We start from the raw sequence: 22068 nt of genomic DNA, 5'->3' as shown, positions 1-22068 counted from the left end.
GCGTGGCTGGGCTGGGGGGTGCTGGCGGAGTCTGGGCCCACAGAGTTCGGAGGAGCCCTGCGTACTTTCTTAGCTCTGGTACTTACTTTTCCTGCCCCAGCCCTGGGAACAGCCGTTTCTTCAAGAACCTGGGCTGCTTTACGTGGGAAGGGTGTAGCCACCAAGGGATAGGTGCTGTGCTCATGGCTGCTGGGGTCAGCCAGCAGGGCTGGGGACACATGTCTGTCCCTACAGCAAACGCAGCCACACCTGTTTCTCTCCAGCTACGGGTCAGTGTAAAACACCAGCTCTCCGCGCTGACACTTCCGCGCTCTGTCCCCGACACGCCTGTACCCTTTTCATGTTCGCGACTCCCTGTCACTCCCAGACCCGGCTCCTGCTTCCAAGTTGGGGTTGCTTTGGGACCGTCCAGGTGAAGAGCTGATGGGCTTGTGGCTCCTGAGAGGGGCAACGGGAGGGGGGAGGAGGGCATTTAAGCTCAGGGGCACTGTGCCTTTGAAAAGTGGGGGGAAGGAGGGCAGAGCTGTCTCGTTTGGATCGCCGTCACCTTCTTGTGGTGGGCACTGTTCTGGGTGCAGAGACCCTGGACTGCGAAGCCTGCCGCTGCCCTGGAGGCTCTGTTCTGGTGGGAGGGGGCCGAAGTGACCACACCTGCCCGTCACCACTGCGCTGTTGTGGAGAACAAAAGCAGGATGCCTGGTCGGGCAGCCAGGGAAGGCACGTCTGAGGAGGTGCCGCGTCACTGGGGTCTGACTGGGGAAGCCGACTTGGGAGGTTGGAGGAGGGACGGGAGAGGCAGAGAAAGCCCCGGTGCGCAGCGCGCACGGCGTGAACGTGGCGTGTTGTGGCCACAGAAAGACGCGGCATCTGGAGCTCAGGGGCAGGGAAGGTGGCGGGCGTGGAAGGCGAGAGGCAGAGTTACAGGCCCATCGGTGGAGTCAGGGACCCGGAACTCAGAGAGGTTGATCCTTGCGCCCAAGGTCCCGCATCCAGTAAGGGGGTGAATGAAGCCTCGTCCGTTCCAGTCCAGAGCCCCAGCTGTGCCCCCTGTATCACGCCGCCTCTTTGGAGCGAATACAGTTAAGGGACCAAAGGTTTGGCTCTGAGGGGACTAGCACTGCTGCAGCAGGGGGGCTGTGGAAACCCCTCCTTGTTTTACAGAAGCATGGAGCACTCACTGGTCTGGGGTGCAGGCGGTGGCAGCCCCAGCCTCATCGGAAACGGCCCTGCCCAGTCTGTACCCGCCGCCTGTGCCACCGCACTCCAGGCGGCTGCAAGTGGCAGAACTTAGGTCTCGTCGGGGGTACAGAGGCACAGTCGGGCAGGTCCCGCGTGAGGCTGGTGCACAGGAAAAACTTGTCTCCTGCCCTGCAATTCTAGGGGTGGTGTCCGCATACACCCGGCCCTTGCGTGGTGACTGCCTGTCGTTCTTGCCCTGGAGATTAGGGAGAGGGTGAAACCTCTTATCTTTGGCTTGGCCTATTTATCTTCTCCTGTGCTGTTTCGGTTCATTTGTTTTAAACTGTGATACATGTCCGGACTGTTTCTTAATAAACGAGTCTTGTACTATTGGTAGAAATGATAGACATTTTCAAAGTCTTCTAAGCAAAGACTGGCTTTGAAAAGTGACCTATTTTGTAATAGTCACTATGCAGTTTTGCATTCTTTAGGGGGTGGAAGAATCGTTTTATCAGAGTCATGAGGCCTTGTTTGACTTGCTCTGGATCCTTCCCATCTCCTTGCACTGGGATCTTTCTGAGGCTCGCGCTTTTATAACCTGGGCTGGTGAATGTGCCACAGTAAGACGCAGGGGGGATGCGCTGCCTGTCCCCCACCTCCTGGCCTCAGGACCTGGCTAAACCATTGTCACTTTTGGATGTGTTTAGCTCGATGGCTTGGAGCTAGGGCTCTGCATTGTCAGCTGTGTCCCCATGGGCAGGATGGCCTTTCTTGGACTCCGTACCTGTACAGTGGAAATAGGACTTGTTCGGATAGAATGATAGCACGTGTCTGACACCCAGCGGGGCCTCAGTATCTTCCCTGTAGTTGTCTGTGTGGGGTCTGACTTGCCGTTTGGACATGTGGGAATGGGTGCAAAGGCAGTGACTGAACGTTTGGTTGTACGCACAGGTGTGACAGAGACATTTGTCACTCTGATAATGCGCAAGGCTTTTCTTGCTCAGCTAACATCATAGATACGAGGAAATCAAAACCCATGAGTAGACATTTTATAGTAATTATCTTAAAATCAAGTAAGTTCCCTTTTAGCGTAGTTCTCCTAAACAGCTTCCCCTTGGTTCCTGTGCTGCCACCCAGCGTGGGCAGGAGCCCCGCAGCAGGTCTGGGCCAGGCTGGTCCCGTGGGCCAGGCTGCCGCGGCGGCTGGTGGGCGCTGGCACGGCGCTGGTTAATGCAGCTGTTGCGGAGGAGCGTGTTTTCAATTATTAAACGAGGATGATATTTTTAGATGTCACCCAAATCCCAAATTGCTGCCTCTACTCTTGACCTCTTTCCAGAGTCCTGTCTGGTCTCCAGCTGCTCTTCGAATAGTTCCACTTGGATATTTTTGCTGTCATTTCACGACTTGGTGCCTTCTGCCTTCATTTCCTTCTCCGTGTCTTCTAGCTCTGCTTTTTAGCACTCGGTATTGAATCCCAGATGAGTTGTCCCCAAACATCACTCTTAATGTGTCACTGCCCTTTGTAGCTGTCAGCGGTTTCTCGTTAGCTGTCATAGAAAGGCCTCCCGCCTCCCCTCCCAGCCCCACCTCTCCCAGCTCACCTGCAGGGCGGTCTCCCTCCCCGGCCCTTCTGCTGAGAAAGCCGCTTTTCCCCAGGAAACACATCCTGCCTGTCCCTCCTCTCCTGTCTCTTTAAGGCGAGTCTTGTCAGCCCACCGTTGACGATCCTTTCTCTGAACTTTAAGTACTTAATTGTTCGCGTCCTTCATTTGGTGGTTAGTCACTGACTGCTTAGTATTGTCTCCAGTTTCTGAATTGCTGAACTTTACCTGTCTTTCTAGACTTCTCGTAGATTGTTGGCTCCTTGAGGGTAGGGATCACGGTATTTCTAATTCCTCGAATTCCCCAGAACCGTGCTGCTGATACAGAGAAGGCGCGTGCAGTGTTTACTCTAATAGTGTTTGACAACAGATTGTTCTACGTGGTAGGGTTTACAGAAGTTGAAGGTGATAATTGCTAAAGACTGTTAATTCTTGTGAATATTTGTTTTGAAATGCTCTCTTGATCAGCACCATGCATCATTGATCTTCTATTGAAGCTACCTGTCAGGAGACCCCTGCCGCTCGTGACCTGGGGCAGCCACCCAGACCTCACTTGCCAGGAGGAGGCAGGCTGAGTGGGGCTCCATGTCCCCACATCCCTGGGCGGGACACACCTGATTCTCTCCTGGCTTTGATGGAGAGCGTGGTGCCCGGTTAGGAGTGGGACAGGAGGAAGCGATGCAGGTAGAAAAGGTGAGGGGACAGTGGCAAGTGTGTTGTGTGTCTCCTTGTTTGGTGATCTTGGTGCCATCAGATGAAAAGGAAGCCCCAGAGGTGGCTGTGGAAGTGGACCTGGGGTAGTGGGCGTGTTCTTCTCCAGGGGCCTTGCCTGCCTCAGAGAGGACGCTCTCGGAGGACGCTGGGTCTCCCTGCCAGGTCCCATGTGAGAACTGCCCTTTCTGCGTGGCCACTGAGTGGGTGGGTGGGTGGGGGGACGTGGACCCTGGAAGGTGGCCATACAGAGGTGCACAGGGTGAGGGGATTTAAGAGGACTTCCTGGGCAATGATTTTGTGCGCAGAGGTGACAAGGCCAGCCATCCCTTGAAATGCCTGGTATGCTGCATTTCCCGGCTTACTGCTTAAATGGCAGGGAAGTAACCAGAATTTGCTTTAAGAGGCCTCTGGCTCATCCTGTGTGCTGGAGCGTCCATGTAGGGATCACTTCCCCAGGGCCACTGGGCTGGAACCCGTCTCCTTGTCTGCACTGTGGTCCCTTTGAGGGTGCGCTCGGAATGGTGTCTTCTGTGAAGGAGAGTTCTGTCCCTCGTTTCAGATGCCCCACCAGACTCTGGCGAGTCATCTTCTCAGTCCGAGGGCTGCTGCTGTTTGTAGCAAGAGGCTTAACTTCTGTGGCACACGTGGTGGTCATTGGGTACACGTGTTCCTTCTACAGAAGCCCCGTGAGACTCTTTCCCCCTTGCTGTCCGCAGAAAACGTGCCCGAGGAGCTGCGAGAGCCCTTCTACACAGACCAGTATGATCAGGAGCACGTCAAGCCCCCCGTCGTCCACCTGCTCCTGTCAGCTGAGCTGTACTGCCGCGCGGGCAGCCTCATTCTCAAGAGCGATGCTGCCAAGCCCCTCCTGGGCCATGACGCCGTGATCCAGGCGCTGGCGCAGAAGGGCCTCTATGTCACCGACCAGGAGAGGCTGGTGACCGAGCGAGACCTGCAGAAGAAGCCCATACAGATGGTGAGTCTTCCACCCGGGGTCCCGGAGCCTGAAGGGTGTGCTTGTGAGCGTGAATGGGTTGTGTCACGTGCTTGGGTGACCTGTTGGTAAACTTCCACATAGCAGGTGCTGGAGTGTGTTTGATGAGCATGGACTCACCCTTGCGGGACACACACAGTGAAGGACCCTGCGTCGGCCTGCGAGAGTAGGCAGGGGCCTCGCAGGACGGCCTCTGGGGACAGAGCCGGCGTTGAAGCTCATCGTGTCCCGTTCCAGGCTGTCTTGCTTCAGCCTCGCTTCCCAGAATGTGGGCATCGTCACAGTGGCATCAGGAAGGCAGGCGGCCTGCACCTGGTGCAGTCACACCCCCTGAGGCTGCCTTACACGGAGGAAGAGGAGGGGTGTGTGTGTGAAGCATGTACTAGGAGGTGTGGGAGATGAGGAAGCTGAGGAAGGATGGGCAGAATCAGTCCCCCAGTCTAGGCCTGAGTGAGGCAATGGCCTACTTTGCTTTCTGCCTGTTTTCCTTCTTTTTAAAAACCACTTTATTACTTGCAAGGAATGGAGAATAATGTCTCTAGAAAAATCTAGTTGATGAATTTAGTTATAGGTTTATAATAGAATTATTAAGGATAATTAAGAATGTTCATGAACAGACAGCTTTTACTCCTCTGATTTTGGGGGACCTGGTTCGTGGGCACGTCATATGGGCAGGCAGGTGGCAGCGCCGGGGGCAGCAGTGGGGGAAGGGCGGGAGTGTGACTGGTGTCTGGAACACATGTTCTGGGGCTGTGACTGGTGTCCAGAATGCACGTTCCAGGGATACGACTGGTGCTGGGACGCACAGGCAGGAGCGCCAGTGCAGTGTGCGACCCTGTTCTTGCCTCCCGTTGCAGAGCGCCCACCTGGCCATCATCGACACCCTGATGATGGCCTACACCGTGGAAATGGTCAGCGCAGAGAAGGTCATCGCGTGCACGCAGCAGTACGCCACCTTCTTCCAGGCCACGGAGCTGCCCTATGACATCGAGGACGCCGTCATGTACTGGATAAACAAGGTAGGAACGGGCTTGTGCCCGACGGAGAGGACGGTGCACCTGGACGAAAGAAGGGGGTCGCTGGCTGGGCCGGTGAGAAAGAGCTGGTGTGCACGTCGATACGTGTGGCCGTAATCATCACTGGGCCTGCCTCTCAGGCCCTTTAGGAAGAACGGCAATTCCAGGTAAAATCCCACAGAGGAGGGGGGAGCTGATCTGAAGCAAAGCCTTTCTGATGTTTGTGCTCAGGAGCAAGATAAAAACACCGACTCACTTTAGACTGCTATTAAGGCAAGGATACGCATTACGATTTGATGTTTTAAACTGAAAAAGTTAAATAAAAACAAGTGCATATTTAAAAGTTAATGGCTACTGAAAGGTTAAGGTCACTTTAGAAATTTATTTTTAACTGATTTGTGCTGCCCTCACTTGAGGGGATCTATGGGGACCGTGTCCCCCAAAGAAACCACTTTACAAGTAGGTTCTATTCAAACTGCAGCCAAGCTCAGAGGTCCCAAGAAACTGTGCAGGTGCCCGCGCGTGAGCGGAGGCAGGGTTTTCTTGCCGTGCCGCGCTCGGGGCCTTCTGTCCAAGCGGGCGGCGGGTGGGAGCGCTGCAGCCTCGCACACACACCCCTGGGACACCCGAGGTGATGCCGTGCGTGGGAAGGCTCTTACTCCTGTTAAGTCTGTCAGATGTTAGAATTCGCCGACCGTTTTTTCAGGCATTAAACTGCATTTTAGGCAGTAAAAGAGTTTAGAAAAGTATTGATTTAGGTTAGAGTTATAGTGGGCGATAATGGCGTTAATATTTTCTAGAGTGCCATTATTAATTAATTTGAACTTTTATTTATTATTACTAGCGTGACCTTAAAATCATTAACTCAAAATCCCAAGTTGTCTAAATATTCTCAGTAAATATTTTATGCACAAGATAGACGGTCTCTTAACCTTCTTGGATTTGGGGCCATTTGAACAATCTGATAGGCAGTCATGAGGTTTCCTCAAAAAGTCCCACACAGACGCGTTTCATGCATTTCAGCTGTGGCCACGTGGCCACACACTCACACCCACAGGGTCCAGGGACACTGCTGAGGTCCCAGCTGAAGAGCGTGATCCAGTGTTTTCTCTTACTAAGGACCACGTGAATTTTCACTCGCAGCCCCAAGAGCGCTGCAAGATTTACTGAACAGAAGTTTTATGGCTTCCTAAGCACTGAAACAAGTTGCTGAGGGCCTTTATTTCCTCCAGCACTCTGGCCTCCTTCTGACGTGTAGCAGGTGTTCAATAGCATTTAACGAATTAATGAGTTAATTTTAGGTTATCAAATACACCCCCATGAAATGATTTTTTCTGGTTGGGAAAATGAAATGGTCTTCATTTAAATAGTACTGATGTTCGGCATCAGAAATCCGACCACAGCCATTTAAGGTGCACGTTATTATTATATTTGAAATAAATTTAAATTAATGTTTTTGTATTTTAAGGTAAATGAACATTTGAAAGACATAATAGAACAAGAACAGAAATTGAAAGAACATCACACTGTTGACGCTCCAGGAGGCCAAAAGGTATGTGTTTCAGAGGAGAGGAGGCACCTCTGTGGGGCTCTGTGGGCCGCCCCGTGTTAGTGTTTGGGAGACACTGAGGGAGCTCTGCGGGGAGCACCGAGCGGGTGAGGTACGAAGCGAAGGTGGCTCGGAGGGCAGTGTTTGGGGGCCTGTTCGTGACTGGGCCTCGGTTTCGGAGGCGGGCTTGGCAGAAACAATGGTTTTGACTTCGGTAAAATGTGTGCAACAGCAAGAAAACAGCCTTCGGGGGCTTAGCCTTGTGGTGACGTGGGGTAAGACCAGCCCTTAAACCTCCCCTCCAGGAATTGTAAGTTATCCGCACGTTTATTCTGCAGGGAAAGAAGAAACATTTTCAGCTTTGAGAATTTGTTTGTTGCATACTATGACCAGAAGTGTTTTCTATAATACAGTGCGTCTTTACATGTGTTTTTAAGTTTTTATTTAGTTCTAGAGAGAGGGGAAGGGAGGGAGAAGGAGAGGGAGAGAAGCATTAATGTGTCGTTGCCTCTCGTGCGCCCCCCAAGTGGGGACCTGGCCTGCGCCCCGGGATGTGTCCCAACAGGAGACAGAACCAGAGCCCTTCGCAGTCCAGTGCTCAAGCCACTGAGCCGCACCAGCCAGGGCTCTCTCTCCATCCCTTACAAGGCATTGGAATGAGAGCCCTTTAAACACGGTGTGTAGCATTTGAATTGAGTTATAGGAACTTGTAATCATTCAGAGACAGTATTTTCCATTCGGATGACATTCAGGCTCCTCACTCATATGGCGCTGCTCATTCTGGGTCGCGGTCACGGGCCGCTGCCGAGGAGGACGAGATGCTCTGTGGAAGACCCCCGAGTGCTTGGTCTGAAGCTGATGTTTGGGGATCGCAGTGATTTTCCTCGGTAGCTTGCGGACTCACTCGGGGAACCCTGTTCATGCTTGACCCTCACTAGTGCGGAGGCCCTTTCCCCAAAAGTTACATAAGACTGGAAATCTCCTTTTTCCCGACTTCATGTTCCACTTCCCACCTGCAGCCCTGTCCCTCCCTCCGCTCCCTCCCCTGGTCCCTCCTTGTTAGTCCCTCCCTCCCATCCACTAGGAGTTGGGACCTTTGCCTTGGAGATGAGTGTGATCCTGCCCCCCCCCCCCAGTTCTGCTCCTGGCTCTTGTCAGGAATAAGGTCAGTGTGGCATCATCCCAAGTTGTAACTCAGGACCTTTCCCATTGGAATCTGTTACACGCTGTATGATGAGTAAATTCCATAGGAATGCGCACGCATACAAGCTGAGTGGGGATCACGTGTGACAGAGGACTCGAGAAACGCTCCTTCTGTGGAGAACAAAGTGTCAGTTGTGTTGCAGACACCCAGACAGACGGACCGGGTGACGCTTGGCTCGCTCGTAGTGCGGGCCCCGCCGCCCTCGCTGCTGGGGTCTGGTGAGTGAGTCGTAAACGGATACACGCCTCTGACTCACTTCTCCATGTTGAGATCGGTACACATTTTTATTTTAGCACAGGGAGCATTTACACCTTCCTTTTCAAATGCCTTCTGTCCTGTCTCGTTGTTAGAATCTTTGTGAAAAGAAAGAGTTGATTTCTTGAGGTCTCGCTGCGAAGGATAGGTGTCATTTATGAAGGAGCATGGTCACAGCATAGCAAGGGAAGACCCTTTCTGTCACCTCACTGTGGGGTTTGGGGCATTGGAATGCGTGGTTTGGCTGGAAATAGAATCATCTCATTCTTGATTTTCATTCCTGTAAAAGCAAAATCCTTGATGCTCTTCTCCTTTGGGGGTGAGAGCTAGAGTTCCTCCTCCTCACCGCGTGGACAAGAGGCCAACACACCTTCCCTCCGCCGGAGCGAGCTGGCCTAGCGGGGTGGCCCCAGTGCCTGCCCTGTCACCGGTGACCTTCCTGGCTATGGACAGAGCCCATGCGATCAGGTGGTGACAGCCCCCCTCTCGTCCCCGTCCCGCTGCCTCCGCTCACGAAACCCCCTTCTGCAGCCGTGTTCTGGGTAGCACGCGTGCGCACATGGTGCCGCAGCAGGCAGCCTCGGGCCCCAGTTGCCATCACGGAGCTGCTCCTTCAGCCTGAGAGCCCGGGGGGTCGGGCTAGGCAGTGTCCTCAGAGGCCGGCCCTGGAAGCAGTGGCACGTCCAACGGACACCAAGGTTACTAATGCGGTTTTCTCTGTTTTGTGTCCAGTTGCTCTTTTGTCTCCTTTTGATACTGAAGTAGGAGAACCAGGGAAATTTGAATTTCAGCCAAACAACAAATACTTTTTCGGTTTAAGTTTCTTGAGCATCTCATATTTTCTGTTCGCTAAGTCCGGCAGCCCTGCTCTAAAGATCTCTAAAGTTTACGGCCAGTGACGCCAAGGCCTACGTTCATTCCCCGAAGATGAGGCCCTTGGCCTCTCTGGGGCTCATTTTTGTCATCTGTAAAAACTAGAAGTTGGATTAAATGGCTCCTAAGTTCTGTGACTGAAGTGATTCTCGTATTTTCTGCTCTCGCTCTGTTAGTCAGTGTTGGGTGCTGTAACGAAAGGCCCGTGAGAGCAGCAGGCTGGCAGCCGTAGGCCTCCACCCGGACACCTAGCCGGCGGTGACAGCTGTCAGGTGCGCACCTGGCAGGTGGCTGGAGGGTGTGGGCTTGAGCGCCGCCCTGGCAGGTTTCCCGGTGGTTTTCGCAAAGTAGGGCACTGGGTCACGGGGACACGTGAGCGCAGGCCTTCGGGGGGACGTGGAGGCACACTGGGAACCAGCTGGGAGACCCTGGGGGTGGTTTTTGAAAGAGCTATAAAGTCATGGGTTTGCAGGGCTTACAGCACTAACTACTGAGCGTCTGTAAAGGTGGGTGTCTACTCGACGGAACGGTCGCCATGTTTCAAAGAGAGCTGTCGGTGCGGTATTCTCCGGGGGCTTGGAAGTGGAAGAAGGAGTTCCTTTTGGAGAAAAGACACCCCCCCTTGCTCTGCTTGCTTTTCACTTAGAGGTACAGTCTCAGAACAGAGCAAGAGGCGGAGAGCGCTGTGCAAAACTCCCGCGCCCCTGCGGGTTTCCACCTTGACCCAAGGTCCTGAGCCGCTGAACACTGTCACCCCCTTCTTCGTTTAACGCCACTTCTTCACAGTCACTCTCTGAGACGAGGGTTCTGAAGGCAACCCCGTCTGGGGCATGCTGCCTCACCGGGCCCCTTTCAGGAGGTTCCGGCCCCTTCTAGGACAGCCAGGCCCAGTTCCAAGGCCCGCCTGTTTCCCAAGCGCATTTGATCTCTGACTCTTCTACAAACGGCCTGTACTAACATCCCAAGGACTCGGTCTTCCGAGCGGAGCGCTCTTTGGGAAACACTGATTTCTAACCTGTAACATTGTAACTGCTTCCGTTGTCTGTTTCATACATTTATAACTACGTAAAGCAGGCACTTCCATTCTGATACAGTGACTCGTTCTCAGATGCCTCCTTTGGTTTGACTCTTAGGTTTACCTTGGGTTCCTTTTTTTTAGTGTTATTTCAATGAAATAATTGTGAGGACTTGACCTGCCTGCATTAGGTAACTTTTGTTTAGAATGCTACCCCTAAGATTCTGCTCTACAATTACAATTTTTCTTGTGTGGATTTTTGTGGTCAATGCTAATTAATTTCTTCCTTTACACCTATTGCTGACACACCTTTTATCAGCAATACAACACCCCGATTTAGACTGCCCCTGTTTTATTACCAACTCATTCAACGTAGTTCAATGAGGAACTTGGCATAGTAAACATTTAAAGAATTCAGAGGTGGTACCATGATTCTTTTCTCCAAGCATTGTTATATGAAGAGGATTGGGCCTAAAAAGACATATGGTAGCTGTCCCAGTGCCATGATGTTCATCTCTGAGAGTCCTGTGACTGTCCTGTGCACTCAGCGCAGCCCCCACTCCGGGCTGCGTGTTTGCTGATGATCCCACCTCAGTCAGTTTTACCGTGATGGTTGCACCACGCTAACTTTCTCATGCCATCATCTCTGACATTTGTTACTTATGGTTCTATTAGAAGCAAGTCTGTCCTCATCTGTCGTCTCTTTATTATCTGTATGAATTGATGGATTCTTATTAATAGGTTGTAATCTATTTCTGTCTGTATGTATTTATTTTTCAAATAAATCTATATATTTTGAGCTAACATGTTAATTGGCATTTAAAAATGTTTACGAACTATAAATGTGGAACTCCACTGTCAGAAATTTGACTGTAACTTAATGAAAATAATTCTGATGAATTTTCCCTTTCCCTTTGCTTCCGCTGCTTCCTCTGAAGTCTCCTTCCAAATGGTTTTGGAAACTGGTTCCTGTAAGTTTGCCCAGTGGCTCCAGTTTGCTCTCTAGACCTGCAGTCGTAGCATGGTGCTGTTTATGTCTTGCTGGAACAGTCATTTCCTGTAGATCTGTTAGTCACTGCACAGATTGCATTTTAAGGTGTTTGATCATTTGTAAAATGGAAAGATTAAAAAATCCAGCCGAGGTTTGGGTTAGAAGCTGCAAAAATCTTTTGACGTGGAAGTACCTTTTGCTTGTAGTCACAGACCATCAGCAGTAACTATGTTTTAAAAAAAAAGCATGAATGTAGATTCTCATTTGTTTTACTAATGTTAGTAAAAGTGAGTATGAATTGCATGTGTAAATTATTTGTATTTTAAAGTCATGTTTTTGAAAGCATCATTTCCTCTTCAGGCTGGGTGGTAGGGGACACTTTATGTGATAAATAGTGGTATTCTCTGCCTCCTTGCCTGTACTGGGCATCATGACACTTGGTTCTGATTTGACCTGAAGGGCTGACCTCTCAGGATTCAGTCGGGGGGCGGGGGGCAGTTAGACCACCCAGGGTTCCACTTGCCTCTTGTAAACCGGGTGTCTGTTCCGAGCACAGATGTTTCCTGCTGAAGCCCAGGGAAGATGCGTGCATCCTATGCATGTGTGTTTGTGCGCACACATCCGTGCGTGCGCATGTCTGTGCATGCATGTTGTGCCCATGTGTGTGTCTGCGTGTGTCCATGTGTGCATGTGTCCATGTGCAGCGATGCTGCCCAGCAGAGCGCGGGAGAGCGAGGCCCAGCCCACGGCTCCTCGTCCGTGACGATGGGCTCAGGGCTCAGTTCCACGCAGGTCGCAGGCCCACCAGCTCGGAGGGCTAGCAGGGCTGAGGGCCGGAGCCCGGGGCTGGGGCTCCTGGCTTCCTTGTCCCCATCCCTCCTGCACCTGCTCTCCCCTTGGCAGGGCTGGCCTTTCAGCCGTCTGCTGGAGGCAGTTTTCTAGGCTCTGTAAGACCGGTAACCGATCAGAGGGTGTGTGCCGTGCACGTGTGTAATGTGTTTCTGAATATACGTGCTCTGTGAGTTTGGGACGCACAGGAAGCCCAGATTCTGCCCAGCCCGGGGTGACGGGGACGCGCACCCCTGGAAGCCTGCCAGAGGGAAGCGCCCCGCGGGTCCGGTTCCCGGGTGGCCGGGGCTGGGGGGCAGGGGGAACGCGTCCTTCATGAACGCACGGGCTCTTCTGAGGGGGCTGTTACAGGACAGCCAGCCCCGCCAAGCAGGCAGTGTTCTCTGTCAGTAGATTATTTTTATATATTTTTTCTCACAGAAGTATTTTATTTCATAATTTATATTTTAATTATAAGATATAGAGACAGCAGTTAGATGAAGTTAGAAGAAAAGTTAGTTTTGATTCTTTAAAAAGTTATTTAAATAACAGTAACCAATACAAACCTAACTTGTGCTGATAAAACACTGCAGCACACCTTCATTATGCCTTCCGCGCCATTTTTCTTGGCTTTGGGGGCGCTTGTAGCTTAATTAGTGCCTGCTGTGTGCCTAGTGGTGTGCATGGCATCAGCCCTGCAGTGTCCTTGTGAAGGTGGTGCCTTGATTGGCCCCACTCTGCAGATGGGGCCACTGAGATACGGGAGCTAGTAAGTGGCAGAACCGGGATTTGAACCTGGGTCATCTGACTCAGGAGCTTGTCTCTTCACCACCATGCTTAATGGCGCAGCTCAGTTTTAGAGAGCTGTCCTGTAAGTCCGTGCCCAGTCACGCCATGCAGTCTGTACCAAACCAGAGCTTTCTGTGTTTCTGAGGTTAACGAGACCGCAGCTGGGGCGGCGTTTTACTGCAGAGTTATTAGGCTTTGTGTGTGCCGCCTTCCCAGTCAGTGACGAGCCGGCCTGTCTTATGCTCTGGCCCGAGCTCCTCGGAGCCATGTGTCTGGTGGGCAGGCCTCCTGCAAGCCCAGTGCTCCCGCCCCTGCCCTGGCGGCACTGGCGGCACTGGCCACGGACAGCGGGCCCGCGCTGCGGACGAGCCGTGTGCCCCGCCAGTGACAGGCTGGCAGCGGGACGTGGGCCTCCCACGTGCACGTCGGGCCGCTTTGCAGTGGGAGCGCTCGGCTGGTGTCCCGTCCCGTAAACCGCCGGGCGGGGGGCGCTGTGTGGGTGGCATGGGCAGCGGACGCCTGGGTGCGGTGAGCGGCCCTCATCGCCCCGGCCGAGCTGCTGGGCGCCCCGTCGGAGCGCAGCGCTGGCTGTCCCCGGCGCGAGGGCAGCGCTTACTTGTCCCCGTCTCCGTTTCGCACGGTAGGCTCGTTACAGGAAAGAGCAGACGTTGCTGAAGCAGCTGCCCTGCATCCCGTTGGTGGAGAACCTGCTGAAAGACGGTACCGACGGCTGTGCGTTAGCTGCGCTCATCCACTTCTACTGTCCCGGCGTCGTCAGGCTCGAGGGTGCGTGTCCCGTGAGTTCCTCCCGAGCTGCGCGTGGACGCAGCGCGGGCTTCAGGCCGCACTTCCCAGAGAGCACGCCTTCCCTGAGGGGCGTCACTGGGGGACGGGGAGGGGGTGGCGGAGGAAGGCAGCGCCCGGGGTCTGCGGCTTCCCGGTCCCTCCGCCCATGGCCTGAGCACACGTGCGTGCGTTAAACAGACCCCGCCCGCCCGGCCGCCTCGGAGGCGCTGCTGAGGGTCCGAAACGCGTGTGACGGGCACCTGCCGAGTGTCCCCTCGCTCTCTCCCGTTTGCAGACGTCTGCCTGAAGGAGACGATGTCCTTGGCCGACAGCCTGTACAACCTGCAGCTGGTGCAGGAGTTCTGCCGGGAGCACCTGGCGCAGTGCTGCCACTTCAGCCTGGAGGACATGCTCTACGCCGCGGCCTCCATCAAGGTGCGCGTGCGGGGGGCGGGGCGGGGGGCGGCCCCGGGCGCCCACGTGGGCTGTCGCGTCGGCCGGAGGCCTTCGCAGAGACGCGCTGGGGGTTCTCCTGCTGTTTTCTCTCTTACGTCCACAGTAGCTACGGGCTCCTTCCCCAGCGCAGAGCTAGGCTGAAGTCCGCGTACACACTCGTCTGTCACCCGTGCGTTAGCTGGCTCAGACGCTGCCGTTTTATCGGAGCGGAAGATAGGAAGTGTTATTTTCTGGCACTTGCCTGTTAACCGATGAAAGCACTGCTTCTATAATCTCAGGGGAAAATGATCTCATCAAACACGTGGAGACGTACTGCTTAATGGACGTCCACTGAACAGCATATGCCCTGATGCTGAGGTTACCGTGGTCTGGGCAGGGTCCAGATAGAAATGCTCTTACCTCAGGCACATTTAAAACAGATGGCTGTCCACCGAGAGGGCTGTGGTCACTGTCTGGGCTCTGCTGAATCACCAGGACCCCAGCTGTGGCGTGACCCGAGTGTCGTGTGACGTCATGCCTCAGGAGGCTGCGCGGTCCCTGACGCCAGGCGCCTCGCTGTCCCTTCCACTTCCTCTCTGCTGTTCAGGAGGGTGCCGGAGCGGGCTCTCCTCCCCTGCTAGTGGAGGTGCAAACGGGGGGCGCGGGGGGTCTCCTCAGGGGACACGTGTGAGCCTTGTTCATGGTGGTGAAGAGTCAGAAACACGGCCTCTGACCAGGGACACAGTTTAAGGGTGTTGTAATACAGTTGGGCTGTTTAAAGGCAGGAGGTAGAGGTATTTCTGCTGATACCAAAGCTCTCCAAGGCATTATTAAGTGAAAAAAAGCAGGTAGAAAACATTATATATAGCGTGATGTCATTTATTTTCAAAAAATTGTTTTTCTATTGTACGGAAAACTATAGACAAATAGATGCGTGAGAAAAGGCCCGTAGAGGCCCAGACGCAGACCTTCTAACAGGGCTTTCCTCTGAGTGCGCGTTAGGGTCTGGGGGAAGGGGTCACAGAGGACTTCTGTGTGTTCTGTGTCTGGGCGCTGCTGCAGGGGAGTGGTCACATAGCTGCGGGACTGTGTTAACCACAAGGAGGAAAGAAGAGCATTAGTGAAATTGACTTGCTACTATTCCTGGAATAAGATGACAGATTTAGTCCTGTTGGAACCATCATAAATTCAGGGGAAAATATGATCTTCATCAGCTTTATTCACAGGGAAAATTGTTTCTTACTTTGCTGACATCTTGTGGCCAAACACAGTACAATTATATCATGACAGTTACCAAGGTGCTTAAAATATTTATGAAGATATAATTGACATAAAACATTGTGTGCGTTTGAGGTGCATAAAATGAGTCCCACTGTAGCATTAGCTAATGCCCGGACCACGTTATGTAATTACCATTTCTTTTCTGTGGGGAGACATTTAAGATCTCTTTGGGCATCTTTCAAGTACATAGTACAGTATCATGGACTAATCTTTAGAGCCTGAGAACTCAGTCTTCTTGTGACTGGGAGTTTTCCCCCTTTTTCCAGGATTTCCCCATTTCCCCTCCCCCAGTCCCTGCGACCCACCCCTGCTGTGTCTGCGTCCAGCCCTTTGAGGTCTCATGTGTCTGCATGTGTGACTGCGTGTAGCACGTTGTCCTCGAGGTCTGTCCATGTTGTTGCGAGTGACAGGGTTGCCTTCTTTCCTGTGGCTGACGCCCCAGGGTGCGTGCACACGCCACACCTTGGCCCGTTCGTCCGCGTCTGTGACGGACGCTGGGTTGTCCTGTCTCGGCCGCTGTGAGTGATGCTGCAGTGAGCCCGGAGTGCAGGGCTCTCCTCGAGGTCCCGCTCTTGTTTCTTTAGGAAAAGCGCCCAGAAATAGGCTTGCTGGGTCAGATGGCAGTTGTTTTTAATTCTCCGGGACCTGCATGCTGTTCCCATAGCGGCTCTTCCGGCTCACAGCCACGTGACTCGGCGCGAGAACGAGGTTCAGCCTGTTTAAGGTCCGGTCGTGCCTAACGTGCCCCCCCCCTCGCCCCCTGCCGTGCAGAGTAACTACCTGGTGTTCCTGGCCGAGCTCTTCTGGTGGTTCGAGGTCGTGAAGCCGTCGTTCGTGCAGCCGCGCACCGCCCGCCCGCACGGAGGTACCACCTCGGGGCTGAGGGGTCCCCATGGCACACCCCCGGGTGGCTCCTCTGGGGGGGCGCCTGCTACCTTTCATGCTCCAGCTGGGAACCTCGGGGCCCTCTGCGTCTTCGGTTCCTTAAAGCCCCTGAACGCCGAGATAGAGGCCGGAGGGGAGGGGAGGGGAGGAAAGGGGGGACGGGCCGGGAGGCGGCAGCCTGGGGCCGTGGGGCTTTGAGCGTAGCCGCCGCTCCCCTTCTGCTGCGGGCACCCCGCAGTGCAGCCCCAGCCCGTCCTCCCTGGTAGCTCAGATCACGGCTGGGCCTTAATCTGCCGTTTGAATTTGCTGTTAAACTCCAGCGTGGTCTCGGGTTCTGGAAGGGTTGTTGGAGACGTGCTTCGTATGTAGTTTGGGTTTTTTAACCTTGTATCGTAGCTGACCCCCTGCACGACCTGCCTCCGGCGCCCGGGCTGAACGCGACCTTGGACAGCTCCCCCCGTGCTGCCGACTCCACCAGGTAGGCCGCCCGGCTGCTCGCTGGCAGAATCATGCTGCTACTGCAACGCGTGTTCCGTAAACAGGCTGTCATGGGTCACGCTGCGGGGGGTGGGGGGTGGGGGGCTCTGAGGTCCAGGTGAGCCCCCTAAAACCAGACTTGAGTTGCGTAACTTGTTCATAATTGAGCATTGTTTAAATAATAGGTAACTCTAGGCTTGGGGGAACGTTCATATATTTTAATTTGAGTGTAGTGGGTGTACAGCCTTGTACATGTTACATTGGTGTCAGGCGTGCACCACAGTGACTTGACATTTTCACACCTGACAGTGTGATCATCCCACTGTGTCTAGTGATCTGTCCCCGTGAACTCGTCCCAGTATGACTGACCAACCTCGCGTTCCCCTCTTTACCCGCCCCGCCCCCGCCTTCCGGCAAGCTCCCCTTGGGTCTTCCGTGTTTGTTTTGCTCTGGATTCCATGTCTAAGGGAAACCACGCAGTGCTTTTCTTTCTCTGGCCAAGTTATTTCACCTGCTGGTTAATGTCCTTATTTGGCCGTGAGGTGACGTGGTTTGAGAGAGCTGGGGGAGTCCCTAGCCCTGTCCCCCAGTTTATTCTCAGCAGGTTGGGGGGTGATGCTTAACTTCTTCACCTGGCCCCACCCTGGGCCACGGCAGACTTCTCACCTAGAAAGAGTAGAGGTAAATGCTGGCCACGTGTTACCATGACTTGTGACACAGACCGTCTGACCCTGCATCGGTGGAGTGGGGGGGATTAAATGATGGAGGCGTCTCCCTGGGCCTGTCCTGCCGCGGCAGCGAGCGAGACCCCGCGGCGGGGGCTGCCGGGCCCCTGGGCTCACAACGCACAGGGAGTACAGACCGGCGACTGTTTAACCGTCTCGCTTCTGAAGGTCTGTAGTTGTAGAAAGAAACCAGTGTCCCTGTCTTCTCTCTCAAGGACACTGAGTGTGGATGCAAGTGCTCCAGGCTCTGTGACTAGAAGGCAAAGCAGGTGGGGACCGTGCCGGCACCGCCGTTCTGTGGCGTGGACGGTGTGTTAGTTTCCTCAGTTTTCTCTGTTTCTCACGTAGGATGGAGAGTCAGGTGACAGTGGTGTCTGTGACCCCAGCCGTGCTCTCTGCGGCTTGCGTTCAGGGGCTGGGGTGGTGCTGAAACTCCCTGACCTTGTGTTGCAGGGGACCAGAGGCTACGTCTCCACACGCGCGTCAGCCGCCCTCCAGACACGCCCGTCCCCAGGCGCGCGCTGCAGCCTCAGGTAACGCGTCTGAAAAAGGTTAGCTGGGGAGGTGGTTGAGGATAAATGTAATAAACAAAAACATCCAGTGTTTTCTTCTGAAAAAACGTTATAAACACACGAAAAGATCGATCTGTTCATCTTGGCTTGCTTTTCTTAATAAAATGATCTCTGTTTCCCCGTATGCACCTACTTACCTTATAGTGCTATTAATGAATCCTCAAATATGTGAAACCTGCCACATTGTTACAAGTTAAATTTTTTTACACAATTTCAGTGACTTTTTTTTGTATTTGAAGGAGGAATTCGAAGGTCTTCATCTATGTCTTATGTGGATGGCTTCCTAGGGACGTGGCCCAAAGAGAAAAGGTAAACGAAGAGCGGTATCTTAGTATGTTCACATTATCAGGAAATGCTGCCTCTGTCTCTTCTCTTGTTACCCAGATTGCAGGAGGCTTCGGCTTAGCGCCTCCGTCTGAAAAGGGCAGCCCCGGCAGGTGATAGAGGGGACGAAGGGGCACAGGTGGAAGGCAGCCTCGTGGCCCTGGCCTGACCCTGAGGGCAGGGTGGTCGAGGAGTCAGCCCTCTGTATCCACGGGGCCCACGTCCGTGGAGTCAACCAGCTGCAGATTGCAAATCTTCCAGAGAGAAAGTTACACGTTGCTGACGTGTCCTGTGTAGCTGGGCCTGAGACTGAATCTGTCCTGAGCACGTGCAGACTTTCCTGGTCATTATTCCCTACGCAAGAGTGTTGTGCTGACCTGGCCTGACCTTGTGTCGGGTATTCCAAGGATCCGGAGAGGGTCTCAGGTCCCAGGCCGGTGTGCGTAGACTGCACCCAAATACAGTGCCGTCTGCACAGGGACTGCAGCACCCGGGGACGCGGGGGCCCGCAGGGGCGCCCTGGAGCCAGCCCTCCAAGGGCGCCAAGGGACGGCCGTCATGTTAAATGGGTGTTGTTAGTGATGGATAATCATTTCTTCTCTGGGAGTGTTTGAGGTTCTCTCTTTGAATTTTTTTAGGTCATCAGTGCACGGAGTTTCATTTGATATTTCTTTTGAAAAAGAAACCACTGTACAGAAACCCACTCCAAGCCAAGGGCTCACTCGCTCCCTCAGCAATGAAGGGCTTTCTCTGAACAACAATCGTGTACCTAGAAACATCCGGAAAAGCCCATCCTTCAAGCCCACGAATGGAGAGGAGGAAGCAGCAAGCATTGAGGAAGAACTGACTGTCGACTCTCACAGAGACCTCCAGGCCTACGTGCCCCTAAATGCAAACGAACTCAGTTCCCGCGAGAAGACCCACTACAGGCTTCCCAACGGAGCCTTACAGAACAGGGTCCTGCTGGACGAGCTGGGTAACCAGATCGAGACCCCGAGCATCGAGGAGGCGCTGCAGATCATCCACGACACGGAGCACGCGCCCCGGACGGGCCCCCTTGCCAACGGCTTCTTCCTCCACGGCCAGGTGCGTGCGCTCAACGCGGACCTGCAGCTGCGCCAGCCCGGTCCCGACCCCACCACTGATGCCAGCGGCGCCGGGAGCCCCGTCACGGACGACACTGGGGTGGACACTGGCATCCACGTCCCTTCAGAGGACATGCCTGAGACCGTGGACGAGGAGTCATCCCTGAGAGATTACACCGTCAGTCTGGACTCTGACATGGATGATGCGTCCAGGCTCCTTCAGGACTACGAGCTGCGCCCTGGCGGCGCCCACGAGGCATTGAGTCCCTGTCCCAGCACCGTGAGCACCAGGTCTCAGCCAGGCAGCAGCGCGTCCTCGAGCTCCGGGGTCAAGATGACCAGCTTCGCGGAGCAGAAGTTCCGGAAGCTGAACCACACCGACGGGAAGAGCAGTGGGAGCAGCTCGCAGAAGACGACCCCGGAGGGCTCGGAGCTGAACATCCCCCACGTGGTGGCCTGGGCGCAGACCCCGGAGGAGGCGGGCCTGCCGCAGACGCGGGACAGCACGCAGCTACTGGCCTCCGAGATGCTGCAGCTCCGCATGCGGCTGGAGGAGAAGCGGCGTGCCATCGAGGCCCAGAAGAAGAAGGTGGAGGCTGCGTTCACCAGGCAGCGGCAGAAGATGGGGAGGACAGCCTTCCTCACTGTGGTGAAGAGGAGGGGCGACGGGACAGCCCCACTCCGGGAGGAGGCGGCCGGGGCGGAGGACGAAAAGGTGTACAGCGACCACCCACGGGAGAGGGAGCCACAGAGAGCCAGCGGGCAGCGGAGCAAGTTGCTGGCGGACATCAAGGAGAGCGCGGAGAGCCCCCCCGCCCGGTGGCCCAAGTCGCCCACAACGCCCGTGGACGCGGAGAAGCAGTGGGGCCCGGCCAGCCCCTCGGAGGAGCCTGTGAACGAGGGGGACATGCAGGAGTACACCCGGTCCATCGAGAAGCTGAACGCGTCCCTGCACTTCCTGCAGCAGGAGATGCAGCGCCTGTCGCTGCAGCAGGAGGTGCTGATGCAGATGCGGGAGCGGCAGTCCTGGGTCATCTCCCCGCCCCAGCCCTCCCCGCACAAGCAGGCCCGCGACCCCCGGCCCCCCAGGCAGGCCGGCCCCGCCCCGGCGGGCGCGCCCACCCCCTCCGAGCCCCCTCGGGCCGCGCACCCGTCCCCGCAGCCTTCGCACAGGAAGGGCCCGGCCTTCTCGGCGAAGAACCAAAGGACTCCCCGGCCCAGCGAGCTGAGGGTCGCGCCCCTGACGCGCACGCTGGCGCCCCCGCGCTCCGTGGACAGTCTGCCCCGGCTGAGGCGGTTCTCCCCGAGCCAGGTGCCCATTCAGACCCGCTCGTTCGTGTGCTTCGGGGACGACGCCGAGCCGCAGTCGAAGGAGCCCGCGCCCAGGGTGGAGGGCGGCAGGGAGGCGTCGGAGCGGCAGGGCCCCCACCTGGGGGACAAGGCGGCGAAGCCGCTGGAGGCCTCAGTCTCGGAAGTCTTAGCCCAGCCCGTCACGGAGACCGTGTGTCTGACCCCAAACGAGGACCCGCCGGGTCCGCCCGCAGAGGCCGCGACCCGGCCGGGCCTCCCGCCCGGCGCCCCCAAGAACGTGAGTCTCATCGAAGTGTCCCTGTCGGACCTGAAAGCCCCCGAGAAGGCCGACGTGGCTGCCGAGAGGGAGGACCGGGAGAGCGACCCCGAGCAGCCGGAGGACGAGCAGAAGCTGTGCTGCGGCTTCTTCTTCAAGGTACGCGGGCGGCGGCCCGGGAGTGCGCGCCCCGCCCCGGCCCCTCGGCCGCTCCCTCGCGCTCACGGGCGCCCCTCGCACGCACTCGGGTGCCAGTTTGCGGGGAGCTCGCAGCCGGGCGTCGTGCGTGAGTACGTTGGGGGGTTTAAAGGTCTTGAATATCTTCGTTTTTTAAAAAAACCTTAAAAACTGGCCACGTGGACTCCCACAAGTCGCTATTTGTGGTGCTTCAGAAGTTTTCTCTCTTGAGCATGTATCTTAAATACCATTTAAATGCAATTTTAAAAACCGGGGCGGGACTCCCCACTTAAATTATTAGTCAAAAAACTCCTTTTTTCGTTTTGGTGGCTGGCGGTTTGCTCACTTCCGAGGGTCAGAAGCCGGTGGGACAGTAGCCGCGGCCCCTGTCAGCCCATCGGACTCCGCTTGGCCTCTCCCTCGTTTCCAGGCCGTCCGCGTGCGGCGTGGGCTTGCGGCGCGGTCGCGTGGCTGTTTCCGATTTTCAGTTACAAGCACTAAAAATGCCTGATTAGAGTGAGACTGTTAGTGCCTAAAGCGGCTCACTGTTTTCAATGAAACTTGTTCTCAGGATGACCAAAAAGCAGAAAACGACATGGCGCTCAAGCGGGCCGCGTTGCTGGAGAAGCGCCTGAGGAGGGAGAAGGAGACGCAGCTCCGCAAGCAGCAGCTGGAAGCGGAGATGGAGCACCGGAAGGAGGAGACGCGGTGCGGGCGGGCGGGGCCGGCGGGGGCGGGGCGGGACC

General features: G+C 55.2%; 2 protein-coding genes across 3 annotated transcripts in view; both read left to right on the top strand.

The window, feature by feature from the left end:
- The window catches only part of PKP1 (plakophilin 1), a 288438-nt gene that overhangs the window by 41044 nt on the left and 225326 nt on the right, over positions 1-22068 (top strand). The window lies entirely within an intron of this gene.
- Positions 1-22068, top strand: part of CAMSAP2 (calmodulin regulated spectrin associated protein family member 2) — a 30667-nt gene that overhangs the window by 4171 nt on the left and 4428 nt on the right. Inside the window, exons 2-13 of one of the 2 annotated variants that reach the window (XM_090263459.1) lie at positions 4211-4470; positions 5346-5507; positions 6973-7056; positions 11339-11371; positions 13653-13794; positions 14090-14229; positions 16282-16375; positions 16792-16873; positions 18051-18130; positions 18409-18478; positions 19132-21304; positions 21894-22030. In XM_090263459.1, coding sequence (XP_090119585.1) covers positions 4211-4470; positions 5346-5507; positions 6973-7056; positions 11339-11371; positions 13653-13794; positions 14090-14229; positions 16282-16375; positions 16792-16873; positions 18051-18130; positions 18409-18478; positions 19132-21304; positions 21894-22030 — 3457 coding nt within the window. The remainder of the gene's footprint in view (positions 1-4210; positions 4471-5345; positions 5508-6972; positions 7057-11338; positions 11372-13652; positions 13795-14089; positions 14230-16281; positions 16376-16791; positions 16874-18050; positions 18131-18408; positions 18479-19131; positions 21305-21893; positions 22031-22068) is intronic. The other variant, XM_090263461.1, reaches the window with a different exon arrangement.

This window comes from Furipterus horrens, unplaced genomic scaffold (genome assembly GCF_987537825.1).
Source record: "Furipterus horrens unplaced genomic scaffold, mFurHor1.1.pri manual_scaffold_15, whole genome shotgun sequence".
NCBI classification, from domain to species: Eukaryota; Metazoa; Chordata; class Mammalia; order Chiroptera; family Furipteridae; genus Furipterus; species Furipterus horrens.
This window is presented reverse-complemented; position numbering and strand designations above follow the sequence as displayed.